The sequence below is a fragment of the Somniosus microcephalus genome, chromosome 1 (assembly GCF_052327205.1).
Source record: "Somniosus microcephalus isolate GS21.2 chromosome 1, FLI_Smic_1.0, whole genome shotgun sequence".
Taxonomy (NCBI): Eukaryota; Metazoa; Chordata; class Chondrichthyes; order Squaliformes; family Somniosidae; genus Somniosus; species Somniosus microcephalus.
The window spans coordinates 75,300,510-75,318,808 of NC_140987.1; the positions used below are offsets into that span (position 1 = coordinate 75,300,510).

At 42.3% G+C, this 18,299-nt stretch overlaps 1 protein-coding gene across 4 annotated transcripts in view; it reads right to left on the bottom strand.

Annotated features, from left to right (window-relative positions):
* tnksa (tankyrase, TRF1-interacting ankyrin-related ADP-ribose polymerase a) overlaps positions 1-18,299 on the bottom strand; it is a 205,264-nt gene that overhangs the window by 15,451 nt on the left and 171,514 nt on the right. For 3 of the 4 annotated variants that reach the window (XM_085983225.1, XM_085983213.1, XM_085983203.1), the window contains 9 exons: positions 12,709-12,818; positions 11,754-11,942; positions 11,341-11,578; positions 9,449-9,531; positions 9,227-9,347; positions 8,535-8,632; positions 6,221-6,295; positions 1,516-1,621; positions 39-225 (listed from right to left, as the gene is read on the bottom strand). In XM_085983225.1, coding sequence (XP_085839351.1) covers positions 39-225; positions 1,516-1,621; positions 6,221-6,295; positions 8,535-8,632; positions 9,227-9,347; positions 9,449-9,531; positions 11,341-11,578; positions 11,754-11,942; positions 12,709-12,818 — 1,207 coding nt within the window. Of the gene's footprint in view, positions 1-38; positions 226-1,515; positions 1,622-6,220; positions 6,296-8,534; positions 8,633-9,226; positions 9,348-9,448; positions 9,532-11,340; positions 11,579-11,753; positions 11,943-12,708; positions 12,819-18,299 lie in introns of those variants that run through there. The other variant, XR_015077716.1, reaches the window with a different exon arrangement.

Sequence of the window (18,299 nt, forward strand, 5' to 3'; positions counted from 1 at the left end):
AAAACTGAAAAATTTTCCAGAGGAAGCATCACCCCTACCTGTGACATATGTAACATGACCTATCCTTATGGGTTGGGCATCCAGTACCTCCACCTATGCCGTAGACATACTGATTACTTTTAGAGGAATTTTCTGCAAAGTAAATCCCTGCACCAAACATCCCACCAATGTATGCATGTCTCTCATCAAACCCTTTGTAAATGATGGCATTGATGAATGGAGAACCTAGAAAGAAAATATATAATTTATATTATCTTAACATACACACAATTACAATACAATAATCCCACTCCAAAATATTGCCCTACCCATTACAAAAAATAAAACTACAAGAATTAAAATGTTGCCGGTCCAGCAGCTCCAGCAGTTAAAAAACAGAATCTGCACTTGAAAGGCAAATTGAAAGGCTGGTCACTGAAACATGATGAATCTAAGTGTTTTGTCAGGGCGCTAGATGAAGGGAAACGCATTAGGACCCTTTAGTGAACATGAGGAAGGAGAATTAAATGCAATACAAAAGCAAAATACAGCGGATGCTGGAAATCTGAAATAAAAACAGAAATGCTGGAAATACTCAGCAGGCCAGGCAGCATCTGTGGAGAGAGAAACAGAGTTAACGTTTCAGGTCGATGACCCTTCGTCAGATTAAATACAATGCTTACATCACTTTGTCTTTTTGCCATTGAAGCAACGTTAGCTGCTTTTATATTGGTGTTGGATTGATGTCAGTGAAGCCTTAGCTGGTTCCCGTGTGCCAAGCAGCAACCTCATCGTAAACCCGCCAGATTCAGAGAGGCCGGCTGGTGTTTATAGAGAGAAAATAGCCCAATGCCACTAACATTCATGCACAGGGTTGGTCCAAACAATCATGCACTTTCCAGCACGGTAAGAGGTGATGACGAGCAAACCGCAAAGAAAGGAAGGACTTTTTCTAGCACATAAATATTATGCAATGAGGAAAAAAAAAGTCTAAATAAACTGATTTGAAAGATTTGTACAGAAGGGACAGCAGCGCTACTGATTTACCCGGAGGCACTATGTAAAGATAATCACAATCTACAATTCTAACTGGACTTCTTAAAGCTCAAATAAACAACAAAATCCACAATCCATCTGGTTTTAGAATAAGCAGTGCTTCTTTTTATATCTTTCTCTTGCCCATGGCTTTGACATAAACTGAATGTGTAGGGGAAAAAAAGTTGTGTGACATTTTGACTTCATAATTGCAATTCAACAATCACAAACTAAGAATCAGCCATCTCATTTATTTTGGGTGGGGGAGGGGGGCCTGCCAGTTTACATTTTGTACAATATGATCTCCTATTTATATTAAACCCTGGTCTGAAATGCAGCTCAATATGCTTGAAAGGAGCAAGAATAGTAACAGAGTAGGCAAGAGGCAAAAAAAACATTAGTAACAGTGAGCAACAGATCAGCACGGGCTCATAGGACAGCGACTTTGCTTTACAATGAGCATGCAAGTTATATTTCATTTTGAAGCCTCTGTTGACTCACCGTGAAAGAGCATCCGTTCGTTATGATGATTATGATTTTCCTCTGCTACCTCCTTCTGTCGGTGAATGAACCGTTCCCGAAGTTTCTTGTTCACAACTTTCTGAATCTGAGAAGAATTTTAAACACATTTTGGCCAAAAGGGATTTGAACACACCATAGAATGGTTACAGCACAGTAGGAGGCCATTCGGCCCGTGCAAGCTCTTTGCAAGAACACTTCAGTTAGTCCCATTCCCCTGCCCTTTCCTCGTAGCCCTGCAATTTTTCCTCCTTCAGGTACTTATCCAACTCCCTTTGAAAGCCATGATTGAATCTGCCTCCACCACCCTTTCAGGCTGTGCATTCCAGATCAGAACCACTCGCTGTGTAACAAAGTTTTTCCTCATGTCGCCTTTGGTTCTTCTGCCAATCACCTTAAATCTGTGTCCTCTGGTTCTCAACCTTTCTGCTAATGGAAACAGTTTCCCTCTATCTACTCTGTCTAGATCCCTCATGATTTTGAACACCTCTATCAGATCTCCTCTCAACCTTCTCTGCTCTAAGGAGAACAACCCCAGATTCTCCAGTCTATCCATGTAACTGAAGTCCCTGATCCCTGGAACCATTCTTATAAATCTTTTCTGTGCCCTCTCTAAAGCCATCACATCCTTCCTAAAGTACGGTGCCCAGAATTGGACACAATACTCTAGTTGAGGCCGAACCAGTGTTTTATAAAAGTTCATCATAACTTCCTTGCTTTTGTACTCTATGCCTCTACTTACAAAGCCCAGGATCCCATATGATTTTTTAACCGCTTTCTCAACCTGCCCTGTCACCTTCAATGATTTGTGCACATATACCCCCAGGTCTCTGTTCATGCACCCCCTTTAGAATTGTACCATTTAGTTTATATTGCCTCTCCTCATTCTTCCTACCAAAATGTATCACTTCGCACTTTTCTGCATTAAATTTCATCTGCCACATGTCCACCCATTCCACCAGCCTGTCTATGTCCTCTTGAAGTCTATCACTATCCTTCCAAGTTTTGTGTCAGCTGCAAATTTTGAAATTGTGCCCTGTACACCCAAGTCCAAGTCATTAATATATATCAAGAAAAGTAGTGGTCCTAATACCAACCCCTGGGGAACACCACTATATACCTTCTTCCAGTCCGAAAAGCAACCGTTCACCACTACTCTGTCTCCTGTCACTTAGCCAGTTTCGTATCCATGCTGCCACTGTCCCTTTTATTTCACGGGTTTCCACTTTGCTGGCAAGCCTATTATGTGGCACTTTATCAAACGCCTTTTGGAAGTCCATGTACGCCACATCAACCGCATTGCCCTCATCAACCCTCTCTGTTCTTCATCAAAAAATTCAATCAAGTTAATTAAACACGATTTGCCTTTAACAAATCTGTGCTGGCTTTCCTTAATTAATCCACGCTTGTCTAAGTGACTGTTAATTTTGCCCCGGATTATTGTTTCTAAAAGCTTCCCCACCACCAAGGTTAAACAGATTGGTCTCTATTTGCTGGGTTTATCTTTACACCCTTTTTTGACATTTGCATTTGTAACATTTGCAATTCTCCAGTCCTCTGGCACATAGAAACATAGAAGCAGGAGTAGGCCATTCGGCCCCTCGAGCCTGCTCCGCCATTTAATGAGATCATGGCTGATCATCCAAATTCAGTTCCCTGTCCCTGCTTTCTCCCCATATCCCTTTAGCCTTAAGAAATATATCTAACTCCTTCTTGAATATATTTAATGAATTGGCCTCAACTGCCTTCTGTGGTAGAGAATTCCACAGGTTCACCACTCTCTGGGTGAAGAAATTCCTCATCTCAGTCCTAAATGGCTTACCCCTTATCCTTAGACTGTGATCCCTGATTCTGGACTCCCCTGCCATCGGGAACTGCATCTAGTCTGTCTAGTCCTGTTAGAATTTTATAAGTTTCAATGAGATCCCCTCTCATTCTTCTAAACTCCAGCGAATACAAGCCCAATCAACCCAATCTCTCCATACGTCATTCCTGCCATCCCAGGTATCAGTCTGGTGAATCTTCGCTGCACTCCCTCCATGGCAAGAACATCCTTCCTCAGATAAGGCGACCAAAACTGCACACAATACTCAAGGTGTGGTCTCACCATTACCCTGTACAACTGCAGCAAGACGTCCATGCTCCTGTACTCGAATCCTCTCGCTATGATGGCCAACATACCATTTACCTTAACCACCTGCTGCACCTGCATGCTTACCTTCAGCGACTGGTGCACAAGGACACCCAGGTCTCGTTGCACTTCCCCTTTTCCCAACCTATTGCCGTTCAGATAATAATCTGCCTTCCTGTTTTTGCCACCAAAGTTGATAGCCTCACATTTATCCACATTATACTGCATCTGTCCAATCACCCAACCTGTCCAAATCATACTGGGCACCACCCCCATATCTACCTCCAACACCCATCTAATCCAGGTGACCTTCCTCCATCCCTCAACATATAAAATACAGCCTAATTCTGAGCCGCACTTTCAGTTCTTGTTCCAGACATAGCTGCATGTGGCCTAAAATACAGCAAGGGTTCAGAACTTTATTAGTATAAAGGAAGTTCCCTGCTCTAATATGGTGCTTTTATTTATTCATTCTCGGGATGTGGCAAGGCTGGCATTTATTGCCCATTCCTAATTGCTCGGCGGTGGTGGTGAGCTTTAATCTATGTTTCTATGTATGTTTCTATATGTTAATCATGAACCAAAGCAGTTTGATACAATTGAGTGGCTTGCTAGGCATCTTCAGAGGGCAGTTAAGAGACAACCACATTGGCGTGGGTCTGGAGTCACAGACCAGACAAGGACGGCAGACTTCCTTCCCTAAAGGATGTTAGTGAACCAGTTAGGTTTTTATGACAATTCGACAGCTTCATAGTCACTTTCACTGATGCCAGCTTTTTATTTTCAGATTTTATTTTTAAACTGAATTCAAATTCTCAAACTGCCATGGTCTGAAGGAATGCGAGTTCTTTGGGAAGAGGCTCGGTTTGTGGAGCTTGAACTTCAAATAATATCAAATCAGATATTTAATCATTCCTCTTCCTTCGATCTCCATGTACAGGATCATACCAAAGCAGTGCAGAATTTACAGGGCGGTTTTCCTAAAACCCACATTTCCACTTGGGCTTGGGAGTATTGCTGAGCCAAAAGCGTTTATGATCTTGGGCTGCCACGTCAGCCCGACACTTGGTAAAAGCAAGATGGCTTGCCTTATGAATGGGTTTGAGAAGACTCCTTTGCATGCAGGAGCAGGAAATGGTTACTGCAGAAACAGAATGAGTTCTACCTTTCCCTGATGTGCCCCAGCCCATAAAAGGAGTAATAGGAGGAAAGGCATTCTGCTACCAAGTTTGTTAACTTCTGATTAGTAATGGGCTTGCTGAAAGGTTTGTACCTAACTGTCTAGACTGCAGAAAACCTGCCCTATACACACAGAACCACAGAGGTTTCCAGCCAGATCCATAAAGTGATGGACTTCCCTCCACTGGGGCAGGAGCTGATCAATGGAGCTGTATTCTGAGATCCTACAAGGAGAACAGCCTGGCTGTAACATCCTTGCAGACAGAAACCAATTTGAAGGATTGCGTTGGGTGTTTCAAACCCTTGCACTGAGCCAGGAACAGTACTGAGAGAAAGCAGAAAAGAGACAAATCACGAGAGTCTGCTATCAGGAGGTATCCACAATAATCAGAAAATAGTATGGACCAACTGCTCTCTCTTTTTTTTCCCCCAGAGGGTGCATTCCCATAATTAGCTCTCGGCAGGCTACTCAAAATAGAGCCAGAATATTGCTGAACTTAGCAGAGAAATTCCTATGAGTTCTACAAGTGCCATTGAAGATTTAAGCTGTTTAGAGAGCAAATTGGTGTCCGTCAAGAAACCAGGCCTGAGGGCATCAAGCAAGTTTGCAAGAACTCAATGAAGAATAAAAAAAGAAAAGTGCCTTTCTGCGAGTTCTAATGCAACAAAAGACGTTTCTGAAGAAGAAAATTAAACCGAACGACGCCTTACAAAACTGACAACTAAAATAAACTTTCTCTGGGCGGAATGCAGAGAACTTGTGCTGATATTGGGATAAAAAGGACAGGAGGCGAGACTCAAAAGAGGCTGTCTACATAGTGGGAGAGAGCGCCATGAAATTGTTAAATGAACAGCATCTCGGGTTATTTTCCTCATGAGATGCAGGCAATGCTCTCTTTGAATGTAAAGGCTGAACAAGTGCGGGAGAGTAGGTGTTAACAGCAGAGGTGAATGTTGACACTTGACTCCAGGAGACGTTTTGCTTCTTTAAGGGAGCATTTTAAGAAAAAATTAAAAACGGAAAAAAGTTACATGAATTCAAAGAAAATGGTTTCACTTATACTAGAATCTCAGAGGCGTGGGTCTGAGCTAAAAATCAGTGAAAAAAGGATCGATACTCAGGAGGTTTGTGCCTTTATGAGGGACAGACCAACATCTCTCTGCCACCAGCATGATGCACTGTTGCATCCAATTTTCTCTCAATAATTAGTTCAAAGGTAGCAATTGTCTTCATGGCCACAAAAGTCCCAAAATGACTTGCTTCAATTTAAAATAGACAAATTTTTCTCAACATTTAAATTCTGTTTAAATAAAAAACTCATAACAACCACTACAAAATATTCAACATTAAAATATGCAAATACAGTAACTTCTTACCTTAATGATGTTGTATCTATTAAAAACTCCACCAGCTGTACCACCATCTCTGTGTTCACGGATTGTACTTTGCATCTAAAGAACAACATCTTTGTCAGTAACCATTCCTCCGTAACTGGACTAGACCTTGAAAATAATGCGCTGGCTGCAATGTCTTAGGATGTCCTGGGGACGTGATGCAGCGTGTATAAATTTAAATTGTTTCTTATAATAGCACTTAATCAAATATTTTGCAGAAAGAAAAGGAAAAGAAGGGAAAGAAAGCAAAGAAAGCGAAGGAAAGGAAGAACTCGCCTTTATTTAGTGCTTTTCACGACCTCAGGACGTCCCAAAGCACTTCATAGCCAATGAAGTACTTTTGAAGTGTAGTAACTGTTGTAAATGCTGAATTCCGATGATGATGTGCTAAATTAAACCTCACCAAGTTTGTACATTACTTATAGTGACAGTAACTAATTTCCTCTACAGCATTAAGCGCGTTCACCACAAAGGATGCCCGAATAGCTCAACAAATTATGAACTACCATCATACAAAATATTCATTGGTTCCATAATAATTTGCCATATGTAGCAAACACATTTACACTTTGAACAAAAAGATATGGAAACCGTACCAATAGCTGCACTAATTTTTTTGATTAGTGAACATACATACAACCAAAAATACAAGAGCTATTTTAATCTACATTACATTAAAATCCAATTAAAATTATGGTTGCATTTGCTTCCTAACTTAAACTGAACAAGATACTTATTTCAGAACAGACAACGATGAACCTGCCTACCACTGCCTGCAACAAACAGTGAGAGCAGAGGAAAAGAACAGCTAGTGCTGCTTAAATTAGATTTCTTTTCAGGGACCATGCTACTTGATGTCCACATTAACAAGAGTAAGAGTCCAAAACTTCTTAAACAATCTGCAGCCCTTCATGTGGCTGCTGCCTACAGCCCAAAGAATCTTGCTTAAAATGTATTTTTCTTAATGTTCAGGAAGAGAAAATCTGTAAACGTAATACTACAGCACATACCTTACGAATTGCCAATCAATTCTATTAACTACCGCCACCCCACCACACACACAGCGCGCGCGCGCCCCCCCCCCCCCCCAGGTTAATACATTAGAAACCTTCCCCAGGTAGCTACCACCTCAATATGGGGACTGATGGGCTGCAGGTGAAGTGTCCTGCGTTATCAATCGCACCTTCATAAACTTCCCACAGTTCAAACAATCTTTCAGAGTAAAGCAAAGTTTTCTCTATAAATGCTCAAAACAAGAAAACTGAATAGAAACATTGGAGCAATCAGTTAGTGTTCAGAGAGTTAAAACTGAAAATTAATTTGGAGATTCCCCCTCCCCATTTCTGGCATTACCCATGAATATTTGATAATTGTTCAACCCTTTGACTGTCAGCAGCTCGCACATTGGGTAACAAATACATCCCATTGCAGCACTAATCTGCTCAAATAACAGCAGCGTACAGATAAATTAATGAGTCTCCAACCTCCCTTTCTCCTATTCTTTTCACCTTTACATCTATTTTATTTCTATCTACACTTCTTTTCTGGCGTCTGTTGGGCTCCATCAATTTTGGAGTAGGGTCCCTTATCAGAAAAATTTGCCTCAGCTTGACTGAAACTGACCTTCAAGGTCAGTGTTCCAGCTTATTGAAGGCTAGAACTCTTAACTGACATCATCTGTTTAAGTTTTGATTTAATTTTCCAACACTTAATGTAAAAGTGCTAATGTAATTGATTGGCGGTTAGGATCAGATCAGCCATGATCTTATTGAATGGCGGAGCAGGCTCGAGGGGCCGATTGGCCTACTCCTGCTCCTATTTCTTATGTTCTTATGTAAATAATGTACACGACACTCTTAATTGTCCACAAAGTTATTTGATCATTGCAGATGCACACCTGAACAGGAGGTCACAATACACAGAACAGTGTACATTAGAGGTATGAACTTGAATTAACCATGTTAAATTATTGTTTAAAGTGACCTATGCAGTGAACTATGGAACTGTAATAAATCAACTTGCATTTATATAGCACCTTTGATATAGGAAAATGCTCCAAAGCACTCAGAGACATACTGAAAAAATGGACTCCCAGCCAAAGGAGGAGATATTTGGAGGGGTGACCAAAAGCTTGGGCAAAGAGGTGGGTTTTAAGCAGGGTCTTAAAGGAGGTGAGTGAGGTAGAGAGGTGGAGGAGTGTAGAGAAGGAATTCCAGAGCATGAATTAATGCACTTTGAAGCAAAAGACCACTGCTTTTTTTGTTCCCAAACCCAACAGGTATACAGTTAACAGTACCTCCTCTTCCACAGATTGGTACTCCTTGTCATCTGGTGCGAGATCAATAAGAATGGTTCCTTGGCTGGCACAATGGAAAGTCAGGTAAGGATTTGTACCTGGGAAGAGGGCAATCAACGTTAGCCGATTATAGTTCAACCAGCAATCTTACTGAGCACAAAGACAGGTATCAGGCACAAGGGGTGAGCAGACATCTCAAGGGGGTGGGCATCAGGATAGAAGAACATGGAATTCCCCAGAACCAATCAAGATTAGACAAGCTCCTGTGTAAGGGGTGCCTGAATGACAAAGAACGTTCTGGAATGTGGGGCAGATTTAATGATCAAAAGGGAAGAAAAGCATTTACTGATCCAATGTTCTACAGACTGTGACTTGCTGATCTTATTTTATACACTTAAGTGCCAAAATGTAACCAACTGTCTAATATGCAATCAAAACAAAAAGCTGACAGGAATAGGCTAAACTCATAAGGTTAAATTTTGGAAGGCTTCAAATTTCACAACAGGGTTTAAATAATTCATATCCGATGAGGCATTTCACAATATTAGTGAGGAGAAGGCTTTGAGGTCTAAACACTTCAGTTTCTTGAGCCATAAAGTTTAGGCTTGCAGTTTTAAAATGCTGTCCAGGCAGCTACATGAAAATACTGCAGTTCCCAACCCAGAATAAGCCAACATAGTAGTTCTGTTTACCTTGCTGCCCCCCAAGCAGTCGTTCAACGCCCTTGATTAATTTGTGACGGTGCCCATAGGCGTTAATTCCAATCTCTTTCAGCTCTTCATGTCCCATGTCTGCCAGCACATCCAAAGTGATCTGAAAATTGTAGCATATTGTCAAATCCTGTAGCTTAGAAAACAGCTACTCAAATTCTTAAATGTCCTCGCTAAGCTGAAAAAGCTTTGATTTTCACCTACCTGTTCCCTTTCAAAAATATCCCGCAGGTGTTCCAAGCCTAGGCTTTTAAGGAACTGGTTTATGTTCATGTCAAGTACTGTAACTAGAAATAAAACATAACTGTTCATACTTTTCAATATAAAATTAAATATAAAATACATAAGGAAAAAAGAATCTGCATTATTATAGCATCTTATCACGGCTTCAGACCGTGTGAAAGCACTTCACATCCAATGATTTACTCGGAGTACAGGCAGCCACTTTGCACACAGCAAGGTCCACACACAGCAGAAGATAAATGACCAGTTTATTGGCGGTGTCTGTTCAAGAGCAACATTGGCCAGGGTACCAGAACTCCCTGCTCCTCTTCCCAATTGTGCCATGGGATCTTCTACAAACACCTCAACAGATGGTTAGGGCCCCGCATTAATGAAAGACAACTCCTCCAGCAATGCAGCACTTCCTCATGTACTGCATGGGGTCAGACTGGATTACCTACCAGAAGATGCAATTCAGTTGCTCCAACGACAATTGAATGGCAGACTCTGAGCATTTGTAAAAATTGAAAAACACAGTGGCTACAAGAGCAGGACAGAGGCCGGATACTTTGTGGCTCACCTCCTGACCCCTCAATGTCTCTCCATCATCTACAAAACACATCAGGAGTGTGATGTATACTGACCACTTGCCTGGATGTTTGCAACTGCAATAGTCGGACAGTCAACATCATCCAGGGAAGAGCAGTTCGCTTTATTGGCACCCGTCACCAATCTTAATAGCCACCCCTTCCATCACCGGTGCACTGTTTCTGCAGCATGTACTATCTACAGGATGCACTACAACTTACCAAGGTTACTTCGGCACCATCGGCCAGCCCTGCGACCATTCCCACTGAGAACCAGAGCAGCAACGTCGTGGGAACAACATCACTTCCAAGTTCCCCTCCAAGCCACACACCATCCTGACTTGGACATATATCTTTGTTCCTTCAATGCCAGCAGGTTATCTTAGAATTTCCTACTCAACACCATTGTGGGAGCACCAATAGCACAAGGATGCTGCGGTTCAAGAAGGCCCACCATATTCTCAGGGCAACTAGGGATAAATATGGCCATGCCAACGGTGCTAAAATCCCAAGAACAAATTAAAAAACTAAGTTGTAGGTGAGTTATGTACAATGCTGGGCAGCAAATCACAATAGCCCCGTCACATCCAATGTGCTTTAGCAAAATCCTGGTAACAGCGCATGGCTTTCAATTAAGTCATTGCTTGGGATTGTGGTCCTTGACTGAGTAATTCTGATCCAAGTTGATCTAAACTAACTATACCCAGCAACAGTGTAACTTACAGAAATTTCAGAAGCTATATGGTGAAGAACAAAAAATTTCTCCTGGCTTCATCTTTAAAACAGAAATTCACTAGGTTGCTAGGTTACTTTATTGTAGGGTACAGGAAACTTTCGATTAACCGGCCCCTAAATAACTGGAACGCTCTATCCACCGGCAAAATTCAGGAGTCGGTTCAGATAACTTATTACTTTTTTTACTCCATTTGTTGCTGTGCAAGGGTGTAGCTGAAGCTGTTGCTAAGCTACAGAGACGCTTGCAACTTGTGCCGATTGTTTTGAAGCTGTTGGCAACAGGGATGGTTGCTTTATACGGAGCTCTGAGCTCCGTATCTTTCACTATAGCGTTCGGTTATCCGGAATTGTTGATGAACTGGCAACACGTCGGTCCCGTCCGTGCCGGGTACCAGAAAGTTTCCTGTATATGGCATTCTGGTGCTGTGAAGTTTTCAAATAAAGCATCTTGCATAAATTTAAGACCGTCGAGTTCTTTCCTGAAGGCACAACTATTGAGAGGGGCTTTCCCCACAACTCACATCAATAGAAGACTTATCTTAGTCAGCCTACCTTCTCCTTCTTTTCTCTCTGTGCCAGTAGCTCCATCAGCCGCACCTGAGGCACCACCAACAGCTAGCTCTGCGAGTGGGCCAGTCAGGTTATCTATACTGCTCGCAGCAGACAAACAAGAGGGAGTTGAGGCTGGAGAGATCACTGCTGCAGTAACAACAGTTGCCTGAGGTTTATAACAACTAGGGAGGGCTTCTGGTGGCATAGCATCAATGAGCAATGCCCTGATGTCATCAGCCTGAAATAAGAAAAACAAACATTTATAAGTGCCCAGCTTCACAAATTTTAAACACACTAAAAAGTCCTCAAATATTAAAATCAATTTAAGCAGCTCCTAGCATCAACACTGTAAACACACATTAGCAAAATGTAAATTATCAAATACTTGTTAGTGTTTCAAATTTAGAACATACTGTAGCCAAATCTAAAGGAGTCTGGCCTTCCTGGTTCTTCATGGTAGGGTCTGCCCCATGAGCCAGTAGCAGAGCACAAAGCTGTGTCCTTCCTTTCTGTGCTGCTTCATGCAATGGAGTGAAGGCCCACTTATCGGTTGCGTTGACACAGGTGTTGTATTTGATTAAAAGCGCTGCAATATCCACATGCTGAAAGGAAAGCAAAATAGGGCCTTAAAAATGCAACTTCAACTATATTCAAATATCATATTTTAAAAATATGAAGGGCAGGGACTAAACTGTTCCAGCTAGAGAGGTGGCAGCAGCACAGCTGCGATCGGCCAAATGGTCTGCTTCTGTGTTGTAACATTCTGCATTAAAAATCAAGAATATCAAGTTTATACTTTATCCCTCCTACTGTTGCAAACACGGGGAACATTTGACCTAATAGTTACTGTCATTGTTTTCTTCAAAAAAAAAAATCAGGTTTGTCTCCTGACAAAAGCATCCATAATCTAGTTTCTGACCTGTCTGTCAATCTATTTACCGATCTGTACACTTCACATTTATGTTTCAGCTCGATTTCCTTGACTTAAGTGGTTAATTACATATCCTAAGTTAGACAAATGCATTAAAAAGGATAGGTAAACAGCAGCTGGTCCATCGAGCTTGTTCCATCCTCACATGATGCAACTCCTGCACACCATTACCCCCCATCAACCCTCCCCTCCCCACCCCACGCAGCCATGCAAGTGCCTAGGATAGGCATTAAGATTAGCCAATTTAGGAAAAAAAACTGTAGAAATTCCTCTTCAACACAAGAATGCGATCAAGCTCCAGGACCCATGGTGACTGAGTATCAACCCCCCGAAGACACACGTGCCTGCTATATGTATAGATTGGCTACTCTCAGGAACTCCTCCAGCTCCTTCTTGAACATTGAGAATTAGTGACAAGTGATGTATTGTTTCCTTACCCCATAGGACGCTGCATTATGGAGGGGAATAAGGCCCCCTTTATCTTGTGCATTAACATCTGCACCATGTTCCAGAAGATAGTCAGCCACTTCAAGGTTATTATAGCCAGCTGTCAAACAAAAACAACTTAATTAAAAAATGTTACAACATACACACAGCTATTTTTGGGATCTTTATTACTTGCGCTAAATTTTTACAGAATTAGCTATTTCGGGAACTTCCTGATCATTGCTTTACAATCAATCATCAAAATTCCTGATCAGGAGCACATCTGTGGTCAAGGTGGATAATATACTAATGCGTCAGTATCAACACATTCCGAATGCCTGTTCTTACATGTTGTTCAAGGACTGTGAAAATGAGAGTTAGCAACAGCAGTTAAATCGTGTTTCAGCACCAGGTGTTTGCCACATTGGCTGTTTCTATAGAGCCACCACCGGAATCACCACATTCAACCCACTGAAAATGAGTGGTTCAATTTTTCGTAAATCATTCGCTGCCGATAAACATTCTATTTCAGAGAGAAAATGACTTGCATTTATATAGTGCCTTTCATGGACTTTCTAGGCAATGAAGTGTAGTCACTGTTGTAGGGAAACACGGCTGTCAATTTTCACGCAGCATGATCCCACAAACAGCAATGAGTAAATGACCAGATAATTTTTGATTTTTATTAGTGTTGTTTGTTGAGTAAGCATTGGCTAGGACACCAGGAGAACTCCCAGTTCTTCTTCGAATAGTGTCATGGGATCTTTTACATCTACCAGAGAGGGCAAATGGGGCCTCAGTTACATGTCTCATCCAAAAGACGGCACCCCCGACAGTGCAGCAGTCCCTCAGTACTGCACTGGAGTGTCAGCCTAGATCATGTGCTCAAGTTTCCGTAGTGGGACTTGAACCAACAACCTTCTGACTCAGGCAAAAGTGCTACCACTGAACTAAGGCATTTTAAGTTAATCTAGGCTTATATTTTATTGAAGACTTCAAATTTTTATTTAGTTTCGTGGCTGAGACTGTTTCACCTTAAAATTTCTCACTAAATCACCTGAAACTAATGATTAAAAATTGTAAAACTTTAAATTTAAATCATGTACAAGTCATAGTGACTTCCAGAAATTGAAATATTTGTAAATCGAGTACCACTCAGTAAATAAATCATTGCCTGAACTGCAGCCCCCATTTATCAGCCTTTGAAAATAAAAATGAAGTTACAGAATTAACTAAAGCAACAACTGTCAGAGGTACTTCATTTCAGTGCTTTACATTTGATAACACACACCCTGAAAAAAATAATTCTTACACGTAACAGGATATTGACGAATTATTCTTATTTCAGCATGAGAAGAGTTCTCTGCCGCTTTAGAATCACAGGTGATTTATAAAAATGACTAAAGGCCAGAAAACAAGTCAGATGGCTTCATACACAGCAATCTTGCATTCCCAGTACATTGCCAGGGAATTCAGACAATGTGAAGATTCCTTCCCACCCCTGCCCTACAGTGTTATCTTCAGTGCAAGATTCTGAGTCCCTGTAACCGGGTACTGCTGAATTTTCCCTTGTCCTTTCTTCCTGTCGCTGATCTCAGGTTACAATTCTGCAGTACACCATAAAAGTGATCATTCATTAGATGTCATAGAATCATAGAATGATAGTGTAGAAAGAGGCCATTCGGTGCATCATGCCTGTGCCAGCTCTTTGGTAGAGTTATCCAATTAATCCCACTCCCCTGCTCTTTCCCCATAGCCCTGTAATTTTTTTCCCTTCAAGTATTTATCCAATTCTCTTTTGAATGTTATGATTGCATCTGCTTCCACCACCCTTTCAGGCAGTATATTCCAGATCATCAAAACACGCTGTGCAAAGAAATGTTTCCCCGTTTTACCTCTGGTTCTTTTGCCAATCACCTTAAATCATAGACTGGGTATTATGTAATGAGAAAGGATTAATTAGCAATTTTGTTGTGTGAGGCCCCTTGGGGAGGAGCGATCATAATATGATCAAATTCTTCATTAAAATGGAGAGTGAAGTAGTTAACTCAGAGACTAGGGTCCTGAATTTAAAAAAAGGAAACTACGATGGTATGAGGCACGAGTTGGCTAGGATGGATTGGGGAACGGTACTTAAAGGGTTGATGGTGGATAGGCAATGGCAAACATTTAAAGATCGCATGGATGAACTACAGAATTTCTTCATCCCTGTTTGGCATAAAAATAAAACAAAAAAGGTGACTCAACCGCGGCTAACAAGGGAAATTAGGGATAGCATAAGATCCAAGGAGAGGACATCTAATTTGGCCAGAAACATAGAAACAGGAGTAGGCCATTTGGCCCCTCAAACCTGCTCCGCCATTCAATGCTATCATGGCTGATCATCCAAATTCAGTACCCGGTCCCTGCTTTTTCCCCTACCCCTTGATCCCTTTAGCCTTAATAAATATATCCAATTCCTTCTTGAATATATTTAATGAACTGGCCTCCACCACCTTCTGTGGTAGAGAGTTCCACAGGTTCACCACTCTCTGGGTGAAGAAATTCCTCCTCATTTCTGTCCTAAATGGCCTACCCTTTATCCTTAGACTGTGTCCCCTGGTTCTGGACTCCCCGACCATCGGGAACATCCTTCCTGTATCTAGTCTGTCCAGTCCTGTCAGAATTTTATAAGTTTCAATGAGATCACCTCTCATTCTTCTAAACTCCAGCGAGTACAAGCCCAATCGACCCAATCTCTCCTTGTACGTCATTCCTGCCATCTCAGGTATCAGCCTGGTGAATCTTCGCTGAACTCTCTGGCCACAGGGGGTGTACCAGAGGACTGGAGAACAGCTAACGTAGTACCATTATTCAAGAAGGGTAGCAGGGATAAACCAGGGAATTACAGGCCAGTGAGCCTAACATCTGTGGTAGGGAAATTATTGGAAAAAATTCTGAGGGACAAAATTAGTCTCCACTTGGAGAGGCAAGGATTAATCAGGGATAGTCAGCGTGGCTTTGTCAAGGGTAAATCATGTCTGACCAATCTGATTGAATTTTTCGAGGGGGTGACTAGGTGTGTGGATGAGGTATACATGGACTTCAGTAAGGCTTTTGACAAAGTCCCGCATAGGAGACTGGTCAAGAAGGTAAGAGCCCATGGGATCCAGGGTGCCTTGGCACGTTGGATCCTAAACTGGCTGAGTGGCAGGAAGCAGAGGGTGATGGTCGAAGGTTGCTTTTGTGACTGGAAGCCTGTGTCCAGTGGTGTACCTCAGGGATCGGTGCTGAGTCCCTTGCTGTTTGTGATCTACATAAATGATTTGGATGAGAATGTAAAAGGTATGATCAGTAAGTTCGCAGATGACACGAAAATTGGTGGGGTGGTAAATTGCGAGGAGGAAAGCCTCAGGCTACAGGACGATATAAACGGGTTGGTCAGATGGGCGGAAAAGTGGCAAATGGAATTTAACCCTGAAAAGTGCGAGGTGATGCATTTTGGACGGACAAATAAGGCAAAGGAATACACAATGAGTGGTAGGACCCTAGGAAGTACAAAGGGTCAGAGGGACCTTGGTGTACATGTACATAGATCCCTGAAGGCAGCGGATCAGGTAGATAAGGTGGTTAAAAAGGCATATGGGATACTTATATTCTATGCCTCGGCTAATGAAGGCAAGAGCAGGGAGGTTATGATGGAGCTGTACAAAACGCTGGTGAGGCCACAGCTGGAGTACTGTGTGCAGTTCTGGTCACCTCACTATAGGAAGGATGTGATTGCTTTGGAGAGGGTGCAGAGAAGATTCACCAGGATGTTACCTGGGATGGAGCGCCTCAGCTATGAAGAAAGACTAAACAGGCTGGGGTTGTTTTCCTTGGAGCAAAGAAGGCTGAGGGGGGACCTGATTGACGTGTACAAAATGATGAGGGGCATAGATAGGGTAGATAAAGAGGAACTTTTCCCCTTAGTAGGGGGGTCAGTAACAAGGGGGCATAGATTCAAGGTAAGGGGCAGGAGGTTTAGAGGGGATCTGAGGAGGAACTTTTTCACCCAGAGGGTGGTTGGAGTCTGGAACTCACTGCCTGAAAGGGTGGTAGAGGCAGGAACCCTCACAACATTCAAGCAGCATTTGGATGAGCACTTGAAATGCCACTGCATACAAGGCTATGGACCAAATGCTGGAAAATGGGATTAGATTGGACAGGGCTTGATGGACGGCGCAGACACGATGGGCCGAAGGGCCTCTATCTGTGCTGTATAACTCTATGACTCTAACTCCTTCCATGGCAAGAACATCCTTCCTCAGATAAGGTGACCAAAACTGCACACAATACTCAAGATGTGGTCTCACCAAGGCCCTGTACAACTGCAGCAAGACATCCTTGTTCCTGTACTCAAACCCTCTCGCTACGAAGGCCAACATACCATTTGCCTTCTTAACCGCCTGCTGCACCTGCATGCTTACCTTCAGCGACTAGTGCACAAGGACACCCAGGTCTCGTTGCACTTCCCCTTCTCCCAATCTATTGCCATTCAAATAATAATCTGCCTTCCTGTTTTTGCCACCAAAGTGGATAACCTCACATTTATCCACATTATAGTGCATTTGCCATGTTTCTGCCCAATCACCCAACCTGTCCAAATCGTATTGGAGTTTCCCGACATCCTCCTCGCAGCTTACCCTCCCACCCAGCTTTGTGTCGTCTGCAAATTTGGAGATATTACATCCAAATCATTAATATATATTATGAACAGCTGGGGTCCAAGGACCGATCCCTGCGGTACCCCACCAGTCACTGCCTGCCACTCGGAAAAGGACCCGTTTATTCCAACTCTTTGCTTTCTGACTGCCAACCAGTTCTCTATCCAAGTCAATACCTTGCCCCCAATCCCATGTGCCTTAACTTTACACACTAATCTCTTATGCGGGACCTTATCGAAGGCCTTCTGAAAGTCCAGATACACTACATCCACTGGTTCTCCCTTATCTATTTTACCAGTTACATCCTCAAAACAGTCCAGTAGATTAGTCAAGCACGATTTACCTTTTGTGAATCCATGTTGACTTTGTCCGATCCTGTCACTGTTTTCCAAGTGCTCTGCTATTACATCTTTTATAATGGACTCTAGCATTTTCTCCACTACTGATGTCAGGCTTACCGGTCTGTAATTCCCCGTTTTCTCTCTACCACCTTTTTTGAATAGTGGGGTAACATTAGCTACCCTCCAATCCATGGGTACTGTTCCAGATTCCATCGAATGTTGGACGATGATCAGCAATGCATCTACTATTTCTATGGCCACTTCCTTAAGTACCCTAGGATGTAGATTATCAGGCCCTGGGGATTTATCGGCCTTCAATCCCATCAATTTCCCTAACACCATTTCCCTACAAATACTGATTTCTTTCAGTTCCTCCCTTTCATCAGATCCTACGTTCCCCGGCATCTCTGGGAGGTTATTTGTGTCCTCCTTTGTGAAGACAGAACCAAAATATGTATTTAGTTGGTCTGCCATTTCTTTGTTCCCCATTATAAATTCCCCTGATTCTGACTACGCTTGACTTCACCAATCTTTATTTTCTTCACATATCTATAAAAGCTTTTGCAGTCAGTTTTT